At 44.5% G+C, this 24,254-nt stretch overlaps 1 protein-coding gene across 1 annotated transcript in view; it reads left to right on the top strand.

Annotated features, from left to right (window-relative positions):
* The window catches only part of NOL8 (nucleolar protein 8), a 197,451-nt gene that overhangs the window by 83,900 nt on the left and 89,297 nt on the right, over positions 1–24,254 (top strand). The window contains exons 9-10 of the mRNA XM_068133382.2: positions 9,767–9,845; positions 9,950–10,067. Of these exons, the coding sequence (XP_067989483.2) occupies positions 9,767–9,845; positions 9,950–10,067 (197 nt within the window). The remainder of the gene's footprint in view (positions 1–9,766; positions 9,846–9,949; positions 10,068–24,254) is intronic.

Here is a 24,254-nt window from a genome sequence, read left to right as displayed (position 1 = left end):
ATACAACCACTTTAAAGGTGGTGAGGTTAAATGCCTTGCTATAATTGAGTCGTCGACCAGACGAGCTCGGGCACAAATCCTTGAAAGTGTTCTCCATTTTTATGCCTCTGCCTACGAAGTCGCCGGAGGCATTACGTTTTCGGGTTGTCCGTCCGTACGGGCTAAACCTCGTTTTTCTCAGCAAACATATGTCTGATGGAGACGAAACTTTCAGGGTCGGAGTGACACCCATGCAGAATGTTTTTATGATAATTCTGACGTCATAGGTCACGTGGTGTGGCAGCTATCTTGTATCAAAAGCAATTGATTAAAAAAAATTCTCGGAAACCGCTGACTGGAATTTTTTTTGAAACTTGCCACATTGTCAATCTATCTATAATTCCAGTAATCTCTGTGTGTATGTTTGTATGTTTGTATGTTTGTATGTTTGTATGTTTGTCTGTGACCGCTGTTTCTCGACAACCACGGGTCCGATATACTTGAAACTTGCCAGGTATATTGCTGGGGACCTGAGGATGTGCCTTTTCAAGGTTTCATATTAATCGGACAAGTAGTTACCGAGCTATGGCGATTTCTTTACCAAACTCCGCAAGCCGTTCGCTTTGGACCAAACCATTTCATGTAAATAGAGGGGGGGGGGGGGGGGGGATTGTCACCGTACTCGCAAGCCGTTCGCTTTGGACCAAACCATTTCATGTAAATAGAGGGGGGGGATTGTCACCGTACTCGCAAGCCGTTCGCTTTGGACCAAACCATTTCATGTAAATAGAGGGGGGGGATTGTCACCGTACTCGCAAGCCGTTCGCTTTGGACCAAACCATTTCATGTAAATAGAGGGGGGGGATATAATTTTAGATATATATATAGTACGGGCATGCCCTAGTGCTCCCAATGGGGAACAAAAGCATGATACTGATGACATCATCGGTGAAGTAATATACCAGCCAAAAATGTTTTCATCAAATTCCTTATCCTAAATATCTGAAATTGCATGCACATGATCTACGACCCATTTGTATATGAAATATAAAATATATGACATCGTAGGTCACATGGTTTGGCAGTCATATTGGATTTAACCTAACTTTTCACAATTGTGTTTTTGTCGAAACTGGTCTTGTATGTACCTATTGGGGTGTCTTTAATAGTATTCTTGGCGTTGGTTTTTTGTACCTGTGTACAGAATCGTCAGTCTTTCTCATCGTGTATTCTGAGGCCTAAGTGTAGTACTAGGCTACTGTGTCCAACCTTGGCTTTAGGCTTTGTTTTTGTCTCAGCGGTTCTCCGATCACGCTGAAATTTTTTTCCGGTCTCTGTTTTCACGGTCTTTTCATCCCATACTTCCTTGTTTTAAAATCTCAAAAAAAAAAAAAAAAAAACCCAAAAATAATTTCCTTCCGTTTTTATTCGTTTATTCGTTCTTAGTTGTTCGTTCGTTCATTCTTCGACCACGCTGTTTGTGATCACGTTGTTAAAAAATGTCTCATCTGAACCCTGAAGACCTGTATTCTGTCATTTTCTATAACACCTTTTTCTTCTTCTATAAAAGGATGCTTTCGACTTGCTCACCAAATCCATTCATTCCAAAAAAAAATTCCATCTCTTATAGTGCATCTTTCATTCATTCCCTAAACTCTCCAGCACTCCATCCTCCCTCCAGCGTCCTCAAACGTATTTTTGACTCGAATGTCTCAAGAAACCCATTTTGCAATAAATGTTCGTTTCCCATTAATCGTACATTTTTCAAAATCCCATCACCCCAAAATCCCATTTCCCATCACCCCTCCCCTCTAAATCTACCCCCTTGGCCATCCCCTCCAAACCATCCCCATCACCCATCTCTTTCAAATCTTCCCCCTTGCCCCTCCCCTCCAAATCTTCCCAATCACCCATTCCTTTCAAATCTCCCCCCACACCCCTCCCCTCCGAGACTCTCCCTCGCTCCTCCCCTCCTAGACTCCCCTCTCACCCCTCCCCCTCAAAGCGTCCTCCCCGCTTCTTCCCCCTTCCAACTTTCACCTTCATCTCCCTCAACCTTCTGCCTCGCTCTTCCCCCTCGTCAAATAACACCTCACTGCGCCTCTCCCAATCACCATCAAACCTTTTGTCTGCCCCATCCTTCCCTTTCTCCGAGCTATTCTGTAATCTCTGACACACCTTCAACAGCTCTCCCTACTTCTTCCTCCTCTTCCACATCTTACCCTACCGCTCCCCCCCCCTGTTCTGTATCCAATGCTCCCCCTTCCTCTTCCTTAACAGTATGGACCTCAAACATCCGGGGCCTTCGCTCAAACATGTCTGATCTCTCCATACAGGTTGCTTCTGACAAACCAGATGTGATCTGCTTAACAGAAACTTTCCTCCTTCATGATGTCTCTGATTCCTTGGTATCTCTCCCAGGTTACTCCCTACTCCGGTATGATAGACCTGAGCCTCGTCCTGGAGGTGGGGTTGCTATCTTTATAAAAAACTCTCTTCCTCACTCGCCCTGCACTGCCCTCTCTCCACCTCACCCCCAGGAATACCTTTGGCTACGGCTTCCCCTTCGCTCCCACCTTTTGTTCATATGTGTGTTGTACCGTCCACCAAACAGTGATGACTCCATCTACATCTCGCTGTCTGAGAATATGGACCAACTTCTATCTACCCATCCCAACTCTCTCTTCCTCATATGTGGTGATTTCAACTGTCACCATGCCAGTTGGCTGGGTGTGGGTACCTCTCTCACCAGCCATGGCTCTTCAGCAAAGGACTTCTGTGACTCACTGGGACTGACACAAACTGTCAATTTCCCGACCCGGATTTCAGTCAACGGAGCATCTTCTCTTCTGGACTTGGTTATGACTAACTTCCCTGAAAATGTCTGCTGCTCTTCTTCTGCTCCAATCGGCTCTTCTGATCATGTGCTTGTTAAAGTGGACATCTCTCTGATCATTCTCAGAGAGCCTCCTCAGCGTCGACGAGTCTGGCATTTCACTAAGGCCAACTGGCACGGTCTTCAAGCAGCCATCAATCATCTGGACTGGTCTCCCATCTCTACTGCCTCTGACATAAATTCTTCCTGGGAATTCTTCCAAAGCAAACTGCTCTCTCTCATGCACAGATTTATCCCATCTCGTCTTCTGTTGTCATACCCTTCCTCCCGTCGATGGTACACGGAATCTTGTGGTGAGGCTATTGCCCAGAAACAACTTGCTTTCGTCTCCTGGAAAGCAAATCCAACGGAAGGAAATCTCATTTCCTTTCACAAAGCCCGAAACAAGTGTGTGTCCACCCTCAGGAGAGCCAGGAAACAATATCTCTCCGTTCTCAGGACCGAACTCTCTTATCTGTCTCCCTCTTCCAAATCCTGGTGGCGTCTGGTCAAATCTGTTTCTGGTGTTTGTTCCCCCTCCATCCCCTCCCTCACCTCAAATGGCCACACGGCTGACTCCGCACGTGAAAAAGCTGAATGCCTCAACTCTGTGTTTGCCTCTAAATCTTGTGTCCCAAACCCATCCCTCTCTGTACCCACCGTACCCAGTCGTACCCAGCTGCTCCTGGACTCTGTGTCCTTTCCTCCTGACAAGGTGGAAAAGTTTCTGTCAACCCTCGACTCGGATTCTGCAACTGGACCTGACGGCATCAGCCCACGGGTCCTAAAATCATGTGCTTCCGCTCTTTCACTCCCTCTCTCTGTTCTCTTCACCCTCTCTTTTGCTCAAGGTCATCTTCCATCTGCTTGGAAATCTGCCAACATCACCGCTTTGCACAAACAAGGTGCAAAAACAGATCCCAGCAACTACAGACCAATCAGCCTTCTCCCAATTATCAGCAAAGTCATGGAATCCATCATTGCTTCAGATATGAAATCTTTCCTCTTCTCCAATGGCTTGATCTCTGATCATCAATTTGGTTTCAGACCTGGACACTCTACTCTGGACATGCTGCTTCTGCTTTCTCAACAATGGATGGAGGTCCTCAATGCCAAACAGGAAATTAGAGCAGTCTCCCTTGACATATCACGTGCCTTCGATACGGTCTGGCACCCCGCTCTGCTCACCAAACTCTCCTCTTTTGGTATCCATGGAAATCTCCACGCATGGCTGGCGGACTTCCTCTCTAGTCGTAGTCAACGTGTGGCCCTGAATGGGTTTCTCTCATCTCCTCTTCCTGTTCAGGCTGGAGTTCCACAAGGCAGTGTTCTAGGCCCTGTCCTTTTTCTGGTCTTCATCAATGATCTCTCTGACTCTCTTGAAAATCCTCTGTATCTCTTTGCTGATGACTCTACTCTCTGTCGCTCCATTCTTCATCCCTCAGATCGGCAGTCTGCTGCCTCCTCACTCTCTGCAGACCTGGACAAAATCACAGACTGGGCAAACAAGTGGAACATGTCTTTCAATCCTGACAAATCTCACACTCTTACGATGTCTCTCCGAAAAGACCGACTGGACAACCCTCCCATCCACTTTCTGAATAATCCTCTCCAAGAAGTTCTGTCACTCAAGCTTTTGGGTCTCACTATCTGCCATGATCTTTCCTGGGAAAACCACATTTCAAATCTGGCCTCCAAAGCCAGTCGCCGACTGGGCATCCTCCGTCGTGCGAAGTCCTTCCTTGGCACACCTGAGCTCCTCACCACATACAAGGCTTTCATCCGCAGCTCAATGGAATACTGCTCTCCCCTCTGGGCTGGTGCTCCTGCCTCACACCTAGCTCGTCTTCACGCTGTTGAAACCAAAGCATTCAGAATTATTGGAATCTCCCGCGATGAAGCTAACTCCAAGGGCCTCTCACTCACTCACCGCAGGCAGGTTGGTGGTCTTTCCATCTTCTACCGACTCCTCTCTGGCCTTGCCCCCCCAGCTCTCTCTGGGCTCTGTCCCGCAAATATTCCTACAGGTCGCACAAGATCTGCCTGCAACCCTCTTATGGTCAAACTGCCAAAATCAAGACTCTCTGCTCACCTTCACTCCTTCATTCCTCTTTTCTCCCGCCTCTGGAACAAACTCCCTCACTCTCTTCAATCCCACTCCACCCTCCAGGTCTTTAAAACAGCTGTTCACCACCATCTCTTATCTTCCCCCATCCAAAACCTTGATCTTTTCTACCCCCGCTAATTTCACCCCAATTCCACTTTTTTGAAATGCCAACTTCTGGCCTGGAAGTCATTGGTGTCCTTGTGTTTTATACTTCTCCCTCCACCCCCCCCCCCCCCTTCCCATGCCTCCTCCCCCCAGGCCCTCTCCCTTCCACACATCTCCCTGCTCTCAAATGTTGTGTTTGTGTGCTTCACCTTCTCTCCCCATCTTGTTTTCCGCTCCCGCTTTTTATATATTTTGTTTGTCTGGTTGATTTGTTTGTGAAGTAAATGTTAGCTCTTTCACGAGCCTCGATTCAGTATACAAAAAAAAAAAAAAAAAAAAAAAAAAAAAAACCTTAAAAAAAACATCTTCTCCCAAACCACCAAATCGATCGATTCAAAACTTTACGTGTGTCATTGACTAGGCGTGGTGATTAAAAGATGATCACGAAAACATCATTGATCACATGGTGTGGCAGCCATATTGGATTGAAAGAAAATATTAAATAATTATATCTCTGAAACCACTTAACCTATCGATGCGAAATTTTACCAAAATCATCTAACACCGCTGTTGCATATAGTTTGAAAATGATGTCGTAGGTCACGTGGTTTGGCAGCCATCTTGGATAGAAAAACGAACCTCACCCGATCAACATGAAACTTCACAAACGTGATCCGTGTTGAAGCAATTGTTGCTTCAAAGTTTGAATAAATCCACTGTCCAAAGAATTCACTCGATTATTCAGATTTATTATTTGGGCAGATCTCACTCAAGAATGTCAAGTAAATACATTCAAATAACAGCATACACTTACATCAGGGATACAACAAAAAGTACACAGCACAAACGTCTTCTGTGGATCTGCTCCCAGACAGATTCAACGCTGGGATGTTATAGGATTCACAGTCGGACGGAATAATGAGGGTACATTCAATGGCGCCATTACTGTATCTGGTTATTGTCTCACCGTAAGCCGAAGAGATAAAATGCTGGGAGACATGCGTTCGAATCTGGTGTTGGCTGGGAAAGGAAATTGCTTAGCTCTGAGAAAAGAAGTTGTTCTCATTTCCCATGTGAGCCTGTCTCTCCCGGTTGTCCATACAGTTTCAGAAACCCAGTTTATAATGTACGATACATTCATAATTATCGATAGATGTATAAAATAATTATAATAAGTATTCTGATTTTGTGAACAATTCATCTGGAAGATTTTCCAAGTATTAAGTTTGGAGGTCAGCAGGAGATAACTCCTCCTACACTGAACATAGGGAAAGAATCATCTTTATGGCTGGAAGCGACCTTCTAGTAAGGGAAACATATGAAAATCTGTTAACTAAATTGTTACCAAAAAATTTCTTCACCAATATGTTTGTAAAGGTGTGTAATAACATGTGTTAAAATGTTGAAGGTCAACTCCCGTGGGAAACCCAGAAAAAAAGCTGTTGAATTCGGGTACCGAAAAATTATTTTCGAGAATTTTTATTTTTTTACATCGGCCCTTAAGTAACTTATGAGGGGTCAAATAAGGGTTTTTCATGATTCTGAGTTGATTGTTAACATTTATATTTCACCACAGACACTCCTTTGTGGAAAAATAATTTCTAAATATATCTCATTTTCTACTTTGCAGGACATGGAGTCTAGCAATATGGATGAAGACGTTACTCCACCTGTGCTCAATTGCTTCATCTGTGCACGCTCGGATACACCAGCTGAAAGGCTCATACAGGCAACTCCAAAGGGATACTCAACTTTATTGAAACAAGCAGAAACTGTCGAAAATGTTACTGTTGTGGAACGTATGAAGGAGGCTCAAAAGGAAGGAAAACTGAGGTACCACCAGAAGTGTAAAAATGATCTGTACAACAACTTTGTTGCAACCACCAAGAAGTCAGCTCAAGCATCAAAGGCAGAGAAAGAGTCATCAAAGTTGAAGAGAAGACGCACTACTTGTGAGTTCAGTTCATCAACTGGCTGCAGTTCTAGAAGATCACAGTCAGTTGACCTCCTGTATAAGGATGTATGCATTCTTTGCAACCAACCAGCCCAGCTCTACAAAAATAATCCAGCACAAGCTAGAAAGAAATACAGAGTGCCAGATAATTTGACTGCAGATACACTGAAGGCAAGCTTGCTGAAGACAGCACGGAGTCGCGGGGATGACTGGGGCACTGAAGTCACTGGACGCCTGGAAGGGATCAACGACTTGGTAGCAGAAGAAACACTGTACCATTTGCGATGCAAACTTATGTTTGCGAGAGGTGACAGTTTGTCCAAGACTGATGAGGAAGGAAAAAGGAAGAGAGGACAGAGGAGTATTGATGAGGAGCGAGAGGCAGTTTTTATTGAATTCTGCGAATGGTTAGACTCAGAATTAGAGCATGGGGTAATGAACATGGACCAAGTCCATGAAAAGCTGCAGGAGTTTGATCAGTCACCAGAGAAGAGCCTTTCTTATTCAAAGCATTGGCTAAAGATAAAACTTCTAGAAAAATACGAAGACACCTTGTATTTCACAACACAGGAAAGAAGGGCAGATGTACTCTGTCTCAAAGATGGCACCGACAATATTCTGCGAGAGCATCATGCTAATCTTGACCATGGAGATGAGAAGACTCAGATCATAAAGACGGCACTCAAGTTCATATCCAATGATATTGGCTTGATTGATTTAGGTCCAAAGTCATACCCCACCACACACAGTATGACTGACATCGATAGTCAGCTGACACTTGTTCCTGCAAGCCTTCAGATGTTCTTGAGACCGATTGTCAAGACAGACGAAAGAGTTGCCGTTTGGGGGCAGAATTTTATTAAGGCCTGTCGACCTCGGTCTGGAGTATTGCCACACCAAATGGGGCTTGCCATACAACTTGATCATAGATTTGGGTCAAAATGGATGCTCAACAAGTTCCACCGGCTGGGATACACTGAGTCTTACACGGAGACACAAAACTACAAATACTGCTTCCTTAATAGTAGGAGTGGAGATGATGTTCCAGATACTTCTGGCACTCTTGACACCATTGTGGAGGAAACCGATGAACAGATCAATGATGAGGTTGCGGTTGATGCTGCGCTTGAGGATCAATCAGTGATGACAGCCAAAGTGCCAGCCAGTGAAAGTGAATTGTCAAGTAATGATCAGGTGGTCTTTATGGAGGTTGGGGAAACAAACAATGCAGTCACTCAGTTTGTTGGAGACAATATAGATTTAAACATTGTCTCTATTCACGGAAACACTCCCTTTCACTCAATGGGTTGGATCGAAGTCACCTCTCCGGCACCACCTTTGCCAGATCCACAGACAACAGCAGCTTTCCCCCGGGTGAAGTTGAAGGCACTCGACAAAGCTAAGATCCTGAGAGGAACTGAAGTAAAGATTATTCCATTTACGAACAGGAAACAGATAGGAACGAACGCGATCATGTTTCTCCCCCTCGCTGAGCTTTCCTCTTCCCTGGTTCATGATCAGCCACTCCTCACTCCAGGTGACACACTCTGGGCAGCGGGGTGGGTGATCAAAGCCAACGATCCTGAGTTCCCACACTCCAACTGGAATGGCTGGATGAAGAGAATCCATGCTAATGATGCAAAGCAGAGCACACAGATCGAGTTCCTCATGACTGCAGAAACTGCAGTCATGATGTTGTTGAGTCTGAAGAAGACATAGACAATGACTGTTGAAACTTCTGACATTGTGAATGAGAAATAACTCTTGAGTATTATATATGTTTGTGAAATAAAAGCTACTTTGTGTGTAAATGTAAAAGTGAAAATATAAATGTTAACAATCAACTCAGAATCATGAAAAACCCTTATTTGACCCCTCATAAGTTACTTAAGGGCCGATTTAAAAAAATAAAAATTCTCGAAAATAATTTTTCGGTACCCGAATTCAACAGCTTTTTTTCTGGGTTTCCCACGGGAGTTGAACTTCAACATTTTAACACATGTTATTACACACCTTTACAAACATATTGGTGAAGAAATTTTTTGGTAACAATTTAGTTAACAGATTTGTGAAATATCTCATAAAATGCCCTTACTATTCCACATCCCCTACCCATGTATATGCAGAGGGTACATTTTTTAAGGTCATAGATCATATGTCATGTGGTGTGGCAGCCATATTAACTTGAAAGCCGATATTTAAAAAATTCCCTTCTCTGAAACTGCTTCACCGATCAATGTGAAACCTGTCATGGCTGGTGAAAATGTGATACTTGAAAACAGCTGAAGGGATTTAAATCAAACTTTTTTTTTTTTAGGACAGTGAACGATGGCATCTACCTGTTGTGGGACTATGCGGAGGCATATTGGCGACAGTCGCATTGTTCTACTTTGTAATCTGCATTTTTCTTTACAAGACCCTCAGTACTGAAAGGCCGCTCAATCTCATTGAGGTTTATCTTGTCAAGTGTTTGTATTAGTGGGCTTCTGTTATTCATTTTACACCAACAGAAAGCATTACACGTTGCAATGAATAAGCCAATAACAAAATATTGTCCAAATCATTTTTGGAGTGCATGGTTAGAAATTATATGTTTTATGAGAAGGCTTGATACCATGTTGGGCTTTTTGAGAAGTCTCAATATTTGTTTGGGATGTTTAAGAGCTTTTGGAAGACATTGAGTTGTCATAACATGTGTTGATAAATCGATGCATCTCTTGTTTTGTTTTTTTTCCCCTTTCTTTAGCTGCTGGAGTTACAGGCACGTCGAGCCGCAGACCCAAGATTTCGCATCGACTCGAGGTTTTTGGAAGATGGAGGAAAAGGTTGGATCTCCACCTCCATGTTTGTGTAGTCATGCATTAGGTTTTGGGTATTTATGTTTTTGTCGACAAGTCTTTAGTCTGTTTGCTTGATTCATGGTTTTCAGATGATGAAGACGAAGAGGAAAATGTTGGAATGCTCGTGGGAAATGATCAAGTACAATCTTCAAAATTAGAGCGACAAACTCCTCCTTCACTGTGGGCAGCATCAAAGAGAGTCTTCAGGTGGGCTATTAAAGGCTTCATTGTGGGCAGCATCAAATAGAGTCTTCAGGTGGGCTATTAAAGGCTTCATTGTGGACAGCATCAAAGAGAGTCTTCAGGTGTGCTATTAAAGGCTTTATTGTGGGCAGCATCAAATAGTCTTCAGGTGTGCTATTAAAGGCTTCATTGTGGGCAGCATCAAATAGTCTTCAGGTGGGCTATTAAAGGCTTCATTGTGGGCAGCATCAAAGAGAGTCTTCAGGTGTGCTATTAAAGGCTTCATTGTGGGCAGCATCAAATAGAGTCTTCAGGTGGGCTATTAAAGGCTTCATTGTGGGCAGCATCAAATAGAGTCTTCAGGTGCACTATTAAAGGCTTCATTGTGGGCAGCATCAAATAGAGTCTTCAGGTGGGCTCTTAAAGGCTTTATTGTGGGGAGCATCAAATAGAGTCTTCAGGTGCGCTATTAAAGGCTTCATTGTGGGCAGCATCAAATAAAGTCTTCAGGTGGGCTATTAAAAGCTTCATTGTGGGCAGCATCAAATAGAGTCTTCAGGTGGGCTATTAAAGGCTTTATTGTGGGCAGCATCAAATAGTCTTCAGGTGCACTATTAAAGGCTTCATTGTGGGCAGCATCAAATAGAGTCTTCAGGTGCGCTATTAAAGTTGGGCTAGTCTGGGCTAGCGGCCTGGTGCCGGCTTAGGATCCTAGGATCCTGGGTTCGAATCCCGGTCGATCGCTGAATTAACGCCAGGGGGGTTGACTCAGCCTGTCATCCTTCCGAGGTCGGCTAATTGAGTACCAGTTCACTGGTAATGCCCTGTTTGTCATTAAAGGCGGCAAAAAGGGTTGGAGTCAGGAAGGGCATCCGGCCGTAAAACATTGCTTCAAAAAGGGGACCAAAAAACAACAACAACCACGGTTCCCGAAAAAGGCCAACCCCCACTTTGTGGGGAAAAATGGCCTCTAAAGGTGGTTATTTATATATATATAGGTGCGCTATTAAAGGCTTCATTGTGGGCAACGTAGAGCAGCAACGAAGGTTGGAAAGGGTGGAAATGCGAATGGTTCGGTGGATGTGTGGAGTATCGTTGAGAGAGAGGAAGACAAATGATGAATTGCGAAAGATGATGGGAATAGAGCCTGTGATTGATGCTGTGAAGAGGAACAGGTTGAGATGGTTTGGTCATGTGTTGAGGAAGGATGAAAGTGACTGGTTGAGAAGAGTGATGGAAATGAATGTAGAAGGAAGCAGAGGACGGGGAAGACCGATAAAGACTTGGCTAAAGATGGTGGAAGAAGAAATGCGGGCAAGGGGGTTAACAAGGAGAGATGCAGAAAATAGGGCAAAATGGAGAAGATTGTCATGGGGACCGCAAGGCTAACCCCCGCTCTAGCAGGGAAAATGGCCTTTAAAATGCATGTTGTGTTGTATTGTGGGCAGCATCAAATAGAGTCTTCAGGTGGGCTATTAAAGGCTTTATTGTGGGCAGCATCAAATAGAGTCTTCAGGTGCACTATTAAAGGCTTTATTGTGGGCAGCATCAAATAGTCTTCAGGTGGGCTATTAAAGGCTTCATTGTGGGCAGCATCAAATAGAGTCTGCAGGTGGGCTATTAAAGGCTTCATTGTGGGCAGCATCAAATAGAGTCTTCAGGTGTGCTATTAACGGCTTCATTGTGGGCAGCATCAAATAGAGTCTTCAGGTGGGCTATTAAAGGCTTCATTGTGGGCAGCATCAAATAGAGTCTTCAGGTGGGCTATTAAAGGCTTCATTGTGGGCAGCATCAAATAGTCTTCAGGTGTGCTATTAAAGGCTTCATTGTGGGCAGCATCAAATATAGTCTTCAGGTGCGCTATTAACGGCTTCATTGTGGGCAGCATCAAATAGTCTTCAGGTGGGCTATTAAAGGCTTCATTGTGGGCAGCATCAAATAGAGTCTTCAGGTGCGCTATTAAAGGCTTCATTGTGGGCAGCATCAAATAGTCTTCAGGTGCGCTATTAAAGGCTTCATTGTGTGCAGCATCAAATAGTCTTCAGGTGCGCTATTAAAGGCTTCATTGTGGGCAGCATCAAATAGTCTTCAGGTGCACTATTAAAGGCTTTATTGTGGGCAGCATCAAATAGTCTTCAGGTGCGCTATTGAAGGCTTCATTGTGGGCAGCATCAAATAGTCTTCAGGTGTGCTATTAAAAGCTTTATTGTGGGCAGCATCAAATAGTCTTCAGGTGCGCTATTAAAGGCTTTATTGTGGGCAGCATAAAATCGTCTTCAGGTGCGCTTTTAAAGGCTTTGTTGTCGGCAGCATCAAATAGTCTTCAGGTGCACTATTAAAGGCTTCACTGTGGGCAGCATCAAATAGTCTTCAGGTGTGCTATTAAAGGCTTTATTGTGGGCAGCATCAAAGAGTCTTCAGGTGCGCTATTAAAGGCTTTATTGTGGGCAGCATCAAATAGTCTTCAGGTGCGCTATTAAAGGCTTCATTGTGGGCAGCATCAAATAGTCTTCAGGTTTGCTATTAAAGGCTTTATTGTGGGCAGCATCAAAGAGTCTTCAGGTGCGCTATTAAAGGCTTCATTGTGGGCAGCATCAAATAGTCTTCAGGTGCGCTATTAAAGGCTTTATTGTGGGCAGCATCAAAGAGTCTTCAGGTGCGCTATTGAAGGCTTCATTGTGGGCAGCATCAAATAGTCTTCAGGTTTGCTATTAAAGGCTTTATTGTGGGCAGCATCAAATAGTCTTCAGGTGGGCTATTAAAGGCTTTATTGTGGGCAGCATCAAATAGTCTTCAGGTGCGCTATTAAAGGCTTCATTGTGGGCAGCATCAAATAGTCTTCAGGTGCACTATTAAAGGCTTCACTGTGGGCAGCATCAAATAGTCTTTAGGTGCGCTATTAAAGGCTTCACTGTGGGCAGCATCAAATAGTCTTCAGGTATGCTATTAAAGGCTTCATTGTGGGCAGCATCAAATAGAGTCTTCAGGTGCACTATTAAAGGCTTCACTGTGGGCAGCATCAAATAGTCTTTAGGTGCACTATTAAAGGCTTCACTGTGGGCAGCATCAAATAGTCTTCAGGTGCACTATTAAAGGCTTCATTGTGGGCAGCATCAAATAGTCTTTAGGTGCGCTATTAAAGGCTTCACTGTGGGCAGCATCAAATAGTCTTCAGGTGCACTATTAAAGGCTTCACTGTGGGCAGCATCAAATAGTCTTCAGGTGTGCTATTAAAGGCTTCATTGTGGGCAGCATCAAATAGAGTCTTCAGGTGTGCTTTTAAAGGCTTCATTGTGGGCAGCATCAAATAGAGTCTTCAGGAGCGCTATTAAAGGCTTTATTGTGGGCAGCATCAAATAGTCTTCAGGTGCGCTATTAAAGGCTTCATTGTGGGCAGCATCAAATAGTCTTCAGGTGCGCTATTAAAGGCTTCATTGTGGGCAGCATCAAATAGTCTTCAGGTGGGCTGTTAAAGGCTTTATTGTGGGCAGCATCAAATAGTCTTCAGGTGTGCTATTAAAGGCTTTATTGTGGGCAGCATCAAATAGTCTTCAGGTGCGCTATTAAAGGCTTCATTGTGGGCAGCATCAAATAGTCTTCAGGTGCGCTATTAAAGGCTTTATTGTGGGCAGCATCAAATAGTCTTCAGGTGCGCTATTAAAGGCTTCATTGTGGGCAGCATCAAATAGAGTCTTCAGGTGGGCTATTAAAGGCTTTATTGTGGGCAGCATCAAATAGTCTTCAGGTGCGCTATTGAAGGCTTCATTGTGGGCAGCATCAAATAGTCTTCATGTGCGTTATTGAAGGCTTTGTTGTGGGCAGCAACAACTAGTCTTCAGGTGGGCTATTGAAGGCTTTGTTGTGGGCAGCATCAAATAGTCTTCAGGTGGACTATTAAAGGCTTTATTGTGGGCAGCATCAAATAGTCTTCAGGTGGGCTATTAAAGGCTTTGTTGTGGGCAGCATCAAATAGTCTTCAGGTGCGCTATTAAAGGCTTCATTCTGGGCAGCATCAAATAGTCTTCAGGTGCGCGATTGAAGGCTTTATTGTGGGCATCATCAAATAGTCTTCAGGTGCGCGATTGAAGGCTTTGTTGTGGGCAGCATCAAATAGTCTTCAGGTGGGCTATTAAAAGCTCATTTGGTTTCTTTGGTTTTTGCCATATTAATCCAAACAGCTGAGTAATTGTTTTCTGTGAGCTTCTCAACCATAACTTGCTGTGAAGGTGTTTCTAATACAAAGCTGTCCTTTAGTCGTAGTCGTGTGGTCATTATTAGTCTCCTTCCGGTTTCACCGTCCGTCTGTCTGTATTTCCGTCCCACCTGTGGTTTTCCAGATCTTGTCCCTATACACTTTAATATATTGTTATGAATTTGGGTAGAGGAATATCTAGAGCCAGATAGATCTGTGTCGGTAGGTATTCGACTGTCGCGATCGGAAATCTACCCTGTAATTTCTATGTTAGCCCGGGTTGTCGGTGTAAGCTGTATTGATGTCCATGCTACGATAGACGGGTCAATATATGAAAAATAAGGGCCTAACCCCAAAAAAAATTATAATAAAGGTTTTTTTGTTTTAGGTGTATCATTAGGTTGTACTAGACCCCTGAAAAAAAGTTTACCAAAATTTGACTCCAGGAAAGTGGTTAATTAGCATATTTTCAAAATGGCACCCCCAAAATTTTCAATGTACAGAAAAAAAATTTCTTGTTCAATTTAGACCCTATAAATGTATTACAAATAGATAGAAACATGGTTGCTTTACCTAATGAACACATCAGAAAATTTCTATGACGTCATTGTGACGTCATAATGACGTTGCTGTCTCAATTACGTCATATGATATCATGAATCATTACTGTTTTTCCTTACTACCAAGACTTAAATAAATATTTTTTGTTTCAGGATTTGAAACTGGATAACGGAGAGCTTGACGAAGACGTCTGCCCAATTTGCAAAGCGAGTTTGGAAGACGCCAAGGACACTGATGTTTCCAAACTTTCAAGGAAGGGTGTTGAAAAAATCAACAAATCAAGCCAAGAAAGGGGTTGTGATGATGTTGTCGCAAGACCAAACCAACGAGTACACAAGAAATGTCGATCCTCGTGGACAAATGAAAAAGCAATCAAACAGGCTTTAAAACGTTCTTCTGAATCATCATCACCTGTAAAGAAGAAGAGCCGCCGTATTAGCTTAGGGCCATATGACCCTAAAAAGGACTGCCTCTTCTGTGGCCATGAAATTTCTAAGGGTACTCATGGACATGATGAAAGTGCCGGTAAGATTCTCACTGACTGTTTCCCTCAGACGATAGTTAAACATTGCAAAGAAAGACACGATGATTGGGCGCATATTGTTCAGGGTCGAATTGAATATCTTGGTACAAATTTGCAAGCTTCTGACTGTGTTTACCATAAACGCTGCAATACCTACTTTCGATTGGGGCAGGAAATGCCAGACCAGTTTCGATCAGAGGCAGTGCAAAAACCAAAACACATCGGGCGGCCCACAAACGAGGACCAGCGACAAGCATTTGTGACAGTTTGTGAATATTTGGAAAGCAATGATGAAGAACAAATTACGATATCTGAACTTGTGAGCAAAATGGGTGAATACTTACTTGAAGAAGACTCTGTGCCATATGGAAGTCAATATTTGAAGCAAAAACTGATAGAACGCTACAATGATTCTATATGCATAGCGGAAGTAGAAGGGCTTCAGGATATAGTGACGATGAGGGGGAAAACTGCAAAAATACTTCGTACCTATTTCGAGACTTCAAAAGATGGTGATTCCGAAAGTCAGAAATGTGCAATCATTGCTACAGCTGCCAAGCTCCTGAAGTGCGATATAAAGACTGAAATCCCATCAGTCACTGATCGATATCCTTCTTCGCAGAGCCTCAAACTAGACACTACATTAGATTACTTGCCGATTTCACTGCGTACCATGTTGAATAAACTGTTTGTGGGGACAGATAAAGATGAAAAAGTTGCTGCTATCGGGCAGTCAATAATACAAGGTGTTCGCCCGCGGGCACTTGTAGTGCCACTTCAAATAGGACTTGCTACTCAGCTACACCATGTCTATAAGTCACGATTTCTCATTGACACCTTGTCTGTGATGGGGTTTAGCTCTTCTTATGGGGAGGTGCAGAGATTCTTGCAAAATGCTGCTGATGTGGTTGCACCAGAGTTACTTGGGAAAGGATCATCTGGTACAGTATTATTCGCTGCTGATAATGTTGACCACAATATCATAACTCTGGATGGAAAAGGAACCTTCCATGGAATGGGAATGGTGGCAGCAACAACACCAGGACAGGTGACAACCCATGTTGTCAATAGGAAAAACGTTTCCAAATTGAATGTGAAAGAAATGTCACGGGTTGATATCATTGATTATCGCTTCTCCACATTTGCACGTCGTAACATTATGTTTGAAAAACTTCCAGAACTTCACTGTCCTGTCCCAGTTGTAGACATTCTATGGGAGCTCTCATTCTGTTTCCACATGGACACACCCAACTGGCAGGGAATGATGAACATAGTTCATAGCGTATCTGACCACCCTGGAAAATCATCTGTCACATTCCTACCAATGATCGACATGTATCCAAGTGAGCCAACTTGCATACTCTCCACACTTAGTTTCATTTGTGACCTAGCAGCGAAACACAAGATTGCGCCAATCGTGACATTCGACCAACCCTTGTTCTTTAAGGCCTCGGAAATAATCTACAATTCACCAGAGTGGAGCCACCTGAAGAACATTACGTTGATGTTAGGAAGTTTCCATACGTTGATGAACGTGCTCGGTGCTATTGGCACACATCGCGGGTTTTCGGGATGGGAAAGAAAACATTCTTTGAGAAAGTTGCCAAAGGGGATGAACAGTTAAAATCCTGTGCACTTGCTTTTACCAAACCTGGCCAGACAGCGGACACAATAGAACAGCATGGTAACCAGTCGATGGTTTTACTGTTTTCCGGAAAGCAAACGGATTATCTTGCTTCTTTGCGACATTCGGTGTTTAAAAAGAAAGTGGTTTCAGCATCATCCTTTGTTGCGCCTGCTAGACTCCCACCAACTGCATCTGCGACAAAATTCCATTCCCTGCGTGCGTACTATCAAATAATGACATGGCTAGGACTTGAGAGCAATTTGGATGCCACTGACTGGGGTTGGAAAATTGAGGACAATCAATTCGCACCAGTTATGACCGCAAAAAACCCTGCGCCGGACAATTTGTTAAAGATTGTGCATTGCAATTGCACGACCGCTTGCACAACACAGCGCTGTACATGTAGGAGGTACGGTTTACCTTGCACCTCTGCTTGTGGAGAATGCCAACTTGAATCCTGTGAAAACCCAAACAACGTTCGTCCAATGGATCAAGATGACACAGAAGACAGTGACGATGATGACTAATGGTATGTGACAGTCATAACTTAAAGGCTCTTAGTGGTTTCTGATATTCAGTGTGTTATGGACGAGTTTGATTTCATTGCCTATTTCTGTAAGGACAACCAGCTGACATGATATTTCCCTTCATATGGTCATACGGTGATGCAGGGATTTGTTCCTAGGTTGCATGGTGTCATGACGTCACTACCAATAACCATGTATTATTCACAGACCTTTCAGAAAATACTGTATTGTATAGGCAGATCAAATTTTCAAAAATTTTTTTTCACAAAGTGTGTATTTGTTGAAAAAAGTTGATAAAAATGCATGTATTATTCATTGTCGTCATCATTGACGTCATAATGACGTCATAGAAGTTTTCTGATGTGTTCATTATGTAAACCAACCATGTTTCTATCTATTTGTAATACATTTATAGGGTCTAATTTGAATTATAAAAAAGTTTCCTGTACATTGAAAATTTGGGGGGGGTGCCATTTTGAAAATATGCTAATTAACCACTTTCCCGGAGTCAAATTTTGGTAAACTTTTTTTCAGGGGTCTAGTACAACCTAATGATACACCTAAAACAAAAAAACCTTTATTATAATTTTTTTTGGGGTCAAACCTTACATTGACCCGACTATGAGGGAGCAGGGCGTGCTAAATAGTCCAGGGATTATGGATAAGATTCCTTTGTTTGTCATCCCCTCTGTTGTCAAACCTTTGTCCCTTATGGCAACGCACACCTATAAACACATAGATAGGTCCTTTGGTGCACACAGTAATTAATTCCCCTCCCTTACCACGACGACTTTGGAAGAAGACAGGCAGGAAGCCAGATCGGGGCACCTCCGGCTGGCCTCGCAACCCGCCTCGTGCCAAGGCTGGGGGCCACGCCCAGGAGGACTGTTGATTGGGCAGGGGGAGGGGCGAGCAACACCACAGGCGGGAGGCACTCGGCCAATGACAGGGCGCCAGCGAAAGTGAAGATTGGAGGAGAGTCGACGAAGGTGATCAGAGGGCGTGCTGCACGACTTTTCAGCAGCTCTCTCCTGGCTTCCTCGTGCTCCTGGCGTCCTCTCTGGCTTCCTCTCTCGGCGCTGTTCTCCCTGTCTCAGCTCGCTCTCTTCGCGGTGAACCTCGTGTGGGGATCTCTGGCCCTGCATGGACGCGTGGTGCTTTTGGTTCTGCATGGTGCTTGGAGCGGTGCTCGGTGCATCTGGAGCTTGGGTTGGTGCTGAGCGGGCGGGTCCTCGTGGTGTGCAGCGGAGCGAGTCGCATTGGGGCCGAGCGAAGCGTGCGAGGCGGACGGAGGGTTTCTCCGCGCCGGAGCTTGGAGCCACGTGGGGACAAGATGACGGACAGATAAGACCACACACCACATACACTAAACATAACGAACGGTTCTTTTCGTAATTCATTCCCTCGTCTCGTATCCGAAATCTGTCGTGTGGGGACGTCCCGATTAGGACATTTGTTACCGGCGCGTGCTTTTCCTGTCCCACCTCCTTGTGAATAAACCCTTGTATTATTTTTCCAAATATATATCTGAACGCAGTTTCCGTGTGGTTTATTTAACAAGTAAGAATGCAGGGCTTTTGCGCTGCCCCCCTCGATCCTGCGCACTTTGGTGTAGCTTTTTGTTTTTGGAGTCCGCCATTGAGTTTTCGCCTCGAGAGCTAAGGCCTTCGCAATCGGCTTCCGTGACCGTCTGATTTTAATCAAAGGCGGCCACACGACAATATTTAACTGAAATGTTGTAAATGGCTTTATTATGATAAGTTGCAGAAACTTCAACTTATTCTGTAGCTTTTCATACCTCAAACAATTTGGCCGACTGTATATGGTTCACAAATGCTGAGTGCTTGGAGTGTTTCATTAGGACTGGTAGGGGACATGTATTGCAAAGCAACCCTCCCTCTTGTTTAGTCTGCTCTCACTACTTTGTGAATATTAATGGATACCTGTCGCATGGTGTTCACAATTAAGCCGTGCCCAAAATGATGGGTACCTTGTGTCCCACAGCAGATTGAACTCTTGATTTATTAAATAATGCAGACATAATTAAATGGATTTAAGAACAGGGTTGTAATATTTATTTGTATATGTAGGTCATGAAATGACTGAAGCTTTAAGTTCATTGAATGTGTCCGCCATTTCCTCAGTGAACTCTTTGTGCATCATGGAAGTCGGTGCATGCTGCTACAGTTCCTCATAAATGGACGAAGCTTTCACGGATGCTATTCTTAACTTCTCAGATTTGTGGAATCTTCACCGATAAAATGTCTCGTCTATGAAGAAGACGAGCAAGAATATCCTCTTTGGTAATCTAATCTCCAGTGCAGAAAGTGAAGCTTGTGAGGATGCAACGTTCCTTTCAAAATCCTGTAAACTGAGGTGAGTTGATCTTTTTATGTAAAATCTAGACTTCTGGAAGAGCAAGAAGCAAGAGTATGAATTGGCCTTTGTAGGCTGTGCGCAGTTCTGCAGAGAATACCCAATGTGTGGCTGCCACTGGAGGCCATTCTTGCTATATGGTGACCCAATATTGAGAGGTCTTGGTTGGAGTTCAAGATGGCATGGTCGTTACCCAATAAGTTCAAGAGAGTTGACCTCTTCCAGTTGCTGACCATAGAAGTTGATGGGTGGATAAATTTTCCGATCCTTCCAGAATGACTGGTAGTGGGGCGGCTTAGCCCAAATATTCAAAAGAATTGTGCATTTTGTGAAACAAGCACCAAATTTGGCACAAATGTACATTAATATGTTGCGAACATTTTCAGATATTGGGCCACTTGAAATTCCGTCATTTTTTTTTTCAGATTTTTTCAAATTTCGTAATTTCAAATTTTTCGGGTGACACCGTCACAATTTCGGTCTTCGAGGCCGGCCGATAGGCAAAGTGTGACCGGAAGGGACGAGGTTCTCCTGACCACGTGGCCCTCGATCTGGGAAGCGAGAGGCGTTCCATTAGTGGACGCGCCCCTCACGCCCGACTTTTGGGCGGCCCCGGCAGGCCGTTTGTTTTGACGTTCCGTGACAGGCCCCGCACCCCCACCTCCGGGCCGACCGGAAGCTTGTGCTGAGTACATCATACCTGAACAACTCAGTGAGGCAGAACACAGCAGTGCACACCAGGGTGACCCCTTCAGTGCATAAACCAATTAACCTGTCCACTGCAGGGCATATAGAAATGAAGTTATTTTCTGCATATAATAATAATATAAGTTCAGTTCTATATAACAATTTCTGTTATCACCACTACCACTACAACTACCACTACTACAAGCTTTGTCTGGAATTTTGTGGACTAACAGACAGACATACATACAGACAAGCTGGGATCAAAACATTACCTCCTTCCACCATTGAGTGTAGAGGTAAACATCATGGAAATTATATCATGCCCTAGATTTAATTCATGCTTACCCGTGTATTTGCTTCACTGGTTCACAAGGTCTTTTGCATACATGTAATTCAGACTCTCGTCTTCATTGCTGACCACACAATGTTCGCAACATATTAATGTACATTTGTGCCAAATTTGGTGCTTGTATCACAAAATGCACAATTCTTTTGAATATTTGGGCTAAGCCGCCCCACTATATCGTCCGGCCTCGAAGACCGAAATTGTGACGGTGTCACCCGAAAAATTTGAAATTACGAAATTTGAAAAAATTTGAAAAAAAAAATTACGGAATTTCAAGTGGCCCAATATCTGAAAATGTTCGCAACATATTAATGTACATTTGTGCCAAATTTGGTGCTTGTATCACAAAATGCACAACAGGTTTGCTATGCTGCTACACTATGGCTTACAGGGTGGAAACACTTTTTTTTTTTTTTTTTTTTTTTTGTATGCAAGATCGAGGCTCGTGAAAGAGCTAACATTAATCACACAAAAAGTCAAACCGACACACAAAAAACAAGGGGAGCAGCAGACAAGGTGGGGAGAGAGGGGGAAGGACACAAACACAACATTTGAGAGCAGGGACATCGGGAGGACTTGGGGGGGAGGTGGGAGAGGTATAAAACATATGAACACTGCAAGGACTCTGGGGTGAATTACCGGGGGTAGAAAAGATCAAGGTTTTGGATGGGGGAAGATAAGAGATGGTGATGAACAGCTGTTTTAAAGACCTGGAGGGAGGAGTGGGATTGAATGGAGTGGGGGAGTTTGTTCCAGAGGCGGGAGAAAAGGGGAATGAAAGAGTGAAGGTGAGCAGAGAGCCTAGATTTTGGCAGTTTAACCATAAGAGGGTTGCAGGCAGATCTTGTGCGACCTGAAGGAATATTGAGGGAACAGAGCACAGAGAGAGCTGGGGGAGCAAGGCCAGAGAGGAGTCGGTAGAAGACAGAAAGACCACCAACCTGCCTGCGGTGAGTGAGTGAAAGGCCCTCGGAGTTGACTTCATCGCAGGAGATTCCAATGATTCTGAAAGCTTTGGCCTCAACAGCGTGAAGCCGAGCTCGGTGTGAGGCAGGAGCACCAGCCCAGAGGGGGGAACAGTATTCCATTGAGCTGCGGATGAAAGCCTTGTATGTAGTGAGGAGTTCAGGTGTGCCAAGGAAGGACTTCGCACGACGGAGGATGCCCAGTCGGCGACTGGCTTTGGAGGCCAGCTTGGAAATGTGGTTTTCGCAAGAAAGATCATGGCAGATAGTGAGACCCAAAAGCTTGAGCGACAGAACTTCTTGGAGAGGATTGTTGAGAAAATAGATGGGAGGGTTTTCCAGTCGGTCCTTTCGGAGAGACATTGTAAGAGTGAGAGATTTGTCAGGATTGAAAGACATGTTCCACTTGTTTGACCAGTCTGTGATTTTGTCCAGGTCTGCAGAGAGTGAGGAGGCTGCAGACTGCCGATCTGAAGGATGAGGAATGGAGCGGCAGATAGTGGAGGCATCAGCAAAGAGATAGAGAGGATTTTCCAGAGAGTCGGAGAGATCATTGATGAAGACCAGAAATAGCACAGGGCCCAGAACACTACCTTGGGGGAACTCCAGCCAGAACAGGAAGGGGAAATGATAGAAATCCATTCAGGGCCACACGTTGCCTACGACCAGAGAGGAAGTCCGCAAGCCATGAGTGGAGATTTCCATGAATACCATAGGAGGAGAGGTTGGTGAGCAGAGCTGGGTGCCAGACCGTATCGAAGGCACATGATATGTCAAGTGAGATAGCTCTGATTTCCTGTTTGGCATTGAGGACCTCCATCCATTGTTGAGACAGCAGAAGCAACATGTCCAGAGTAGAATGACCTGGTCTGAATCCAAATTGATGATCAGAGATCAAGCCATTGGAGAAGAGGAAGGATTTCATATCTGAAGCAATGATGGATTCCATGACTTTGCTGATAATATTGGAAGCAGGCTGATTGGTCTGTTGTTGCAAGGATCTGTTTTTGCACCTTTTTGTGTGAAGCTGTAATGTTTGCTGATTTCCAAGATGCTGGCAGATGACCTTGAGCAAAAGAGAGGTTGAAAAGAACAGAGAGAGGGTGAGATAGAGCAGCAGAGCAGGATTTTAGGACCCGTGGGCTGATGCCATCTGGTCCAGTTGCAGAATCAGAGTCGAGGTTTGATAAAAACTTCTCCACCTTGTCAGGAGAGAAGGATACAGAGTCCAGGAGCAGTTGGGTTCGACTGGGAAAGGTGGGAACAGAGAGAGATGGGTTTGGGACACAAGATTTTGAGGCAAACACAGAGTTGAGGCATTCGGCTTTGTCACGTGCGGTGTCAATTGTCGCCATTTGAGGTAAGGGAGGGGATGGAGGGGGAACAAACACCAGAAACGGATTTGACCAGATGCCACCAGGATTTGGAGGAAGGAGACAGGTTTGAGAGTTCAATCTTGAGTGTGGAGAGATAGTGCTTCCTGGCACTCCTGAGGGTAGACACACACTTGTTTCAAGCTTGGTGGAAGGAACTGAGATTGCCTTCAGTCGGATTTGCCTTCCAAGAGGCAAAGGCAATTTGTTTCAGGGCAACTGCCTCACCACAAGATTCAGTGTACCATGGACGGGAGGAAGGGTAAGACAACTGAAGACGAGATGGGATCAATCTGTGCATGAGAGAGCAGTTTGCTTTGGAAGAATTGATGACAGAGGCAGTAGAGATGGGAGACCAGTCTAGATGATTGATGGCTGCTTGCAGACCGTGCCAGTTGGCCTGAGTGAAATGCCAGACTCGTCGGCGCTGAGGAGGCTCTCTGAGAATGGCCAGAGAGATGTCCACTTTAACAAGCACATGATCAGAAGAACCGATTGGAGCAGAAGAAGAGCTGCAGACATTTGCAGGGAAGTTAGTCATAACCAAGTCCAGAAGATAAGATACTCCATTGACTGAGATCCGTGTCGGGAAATTGACAGATTGTGTCAGTCCCAATGAGTCGCAGAAGTCCTTTGCTGGGGTGCCATGGCTGGTGAGAGATGAACCAACACCCAGCCAGCTGGCATGGTGACAGTTGAAGTCGCCACATATGAGGAAGAGAGAGTTTGTATGAGTTGATAGAAGTTGGTCCATGTTGTCCGACAGCGAAATGTAAATGGGGTCATCACTGTTTGGAGGACGGTACAGAACACATATGAACAAAAGGTGGGAGCGGAGAGGAAGCCGTAGCCAGAAGTACTCCTGGGGGTGGGGTGGAGAGAGGGCAGTGCAGGGAGAGTGAGGAAGGGAGTTTTTGATCAAGATAGCCACCCCACCACCAGGACGAGGCTCAGGTCTATCGTGTACCGGAGGAGGGAGTAACCAGGAAGAGATATTAAGGAATCAGAGACATCTTGAAGGAGGAAAGTTTCTG

This window comes from Myxine glutinosa, chromosome 12 (genome assembly GCF_964187855.1).
Source record: "Myxine glutinosa chromosome 12, kmMyxGlut1.1, whole genome shotgun sequence".
Taxonomy (NCBI): domain Eukaryota; kingdom Metazoa; phylum Chordata; class Myxini; order Myxiniformes; family Myxinidae; genus Myxine; species Myxine glutinosa.
Note: the sequence above shows the minus strand (reverse complement) of the source record. Positions and strands in the feature narration are given on the sequence as shown.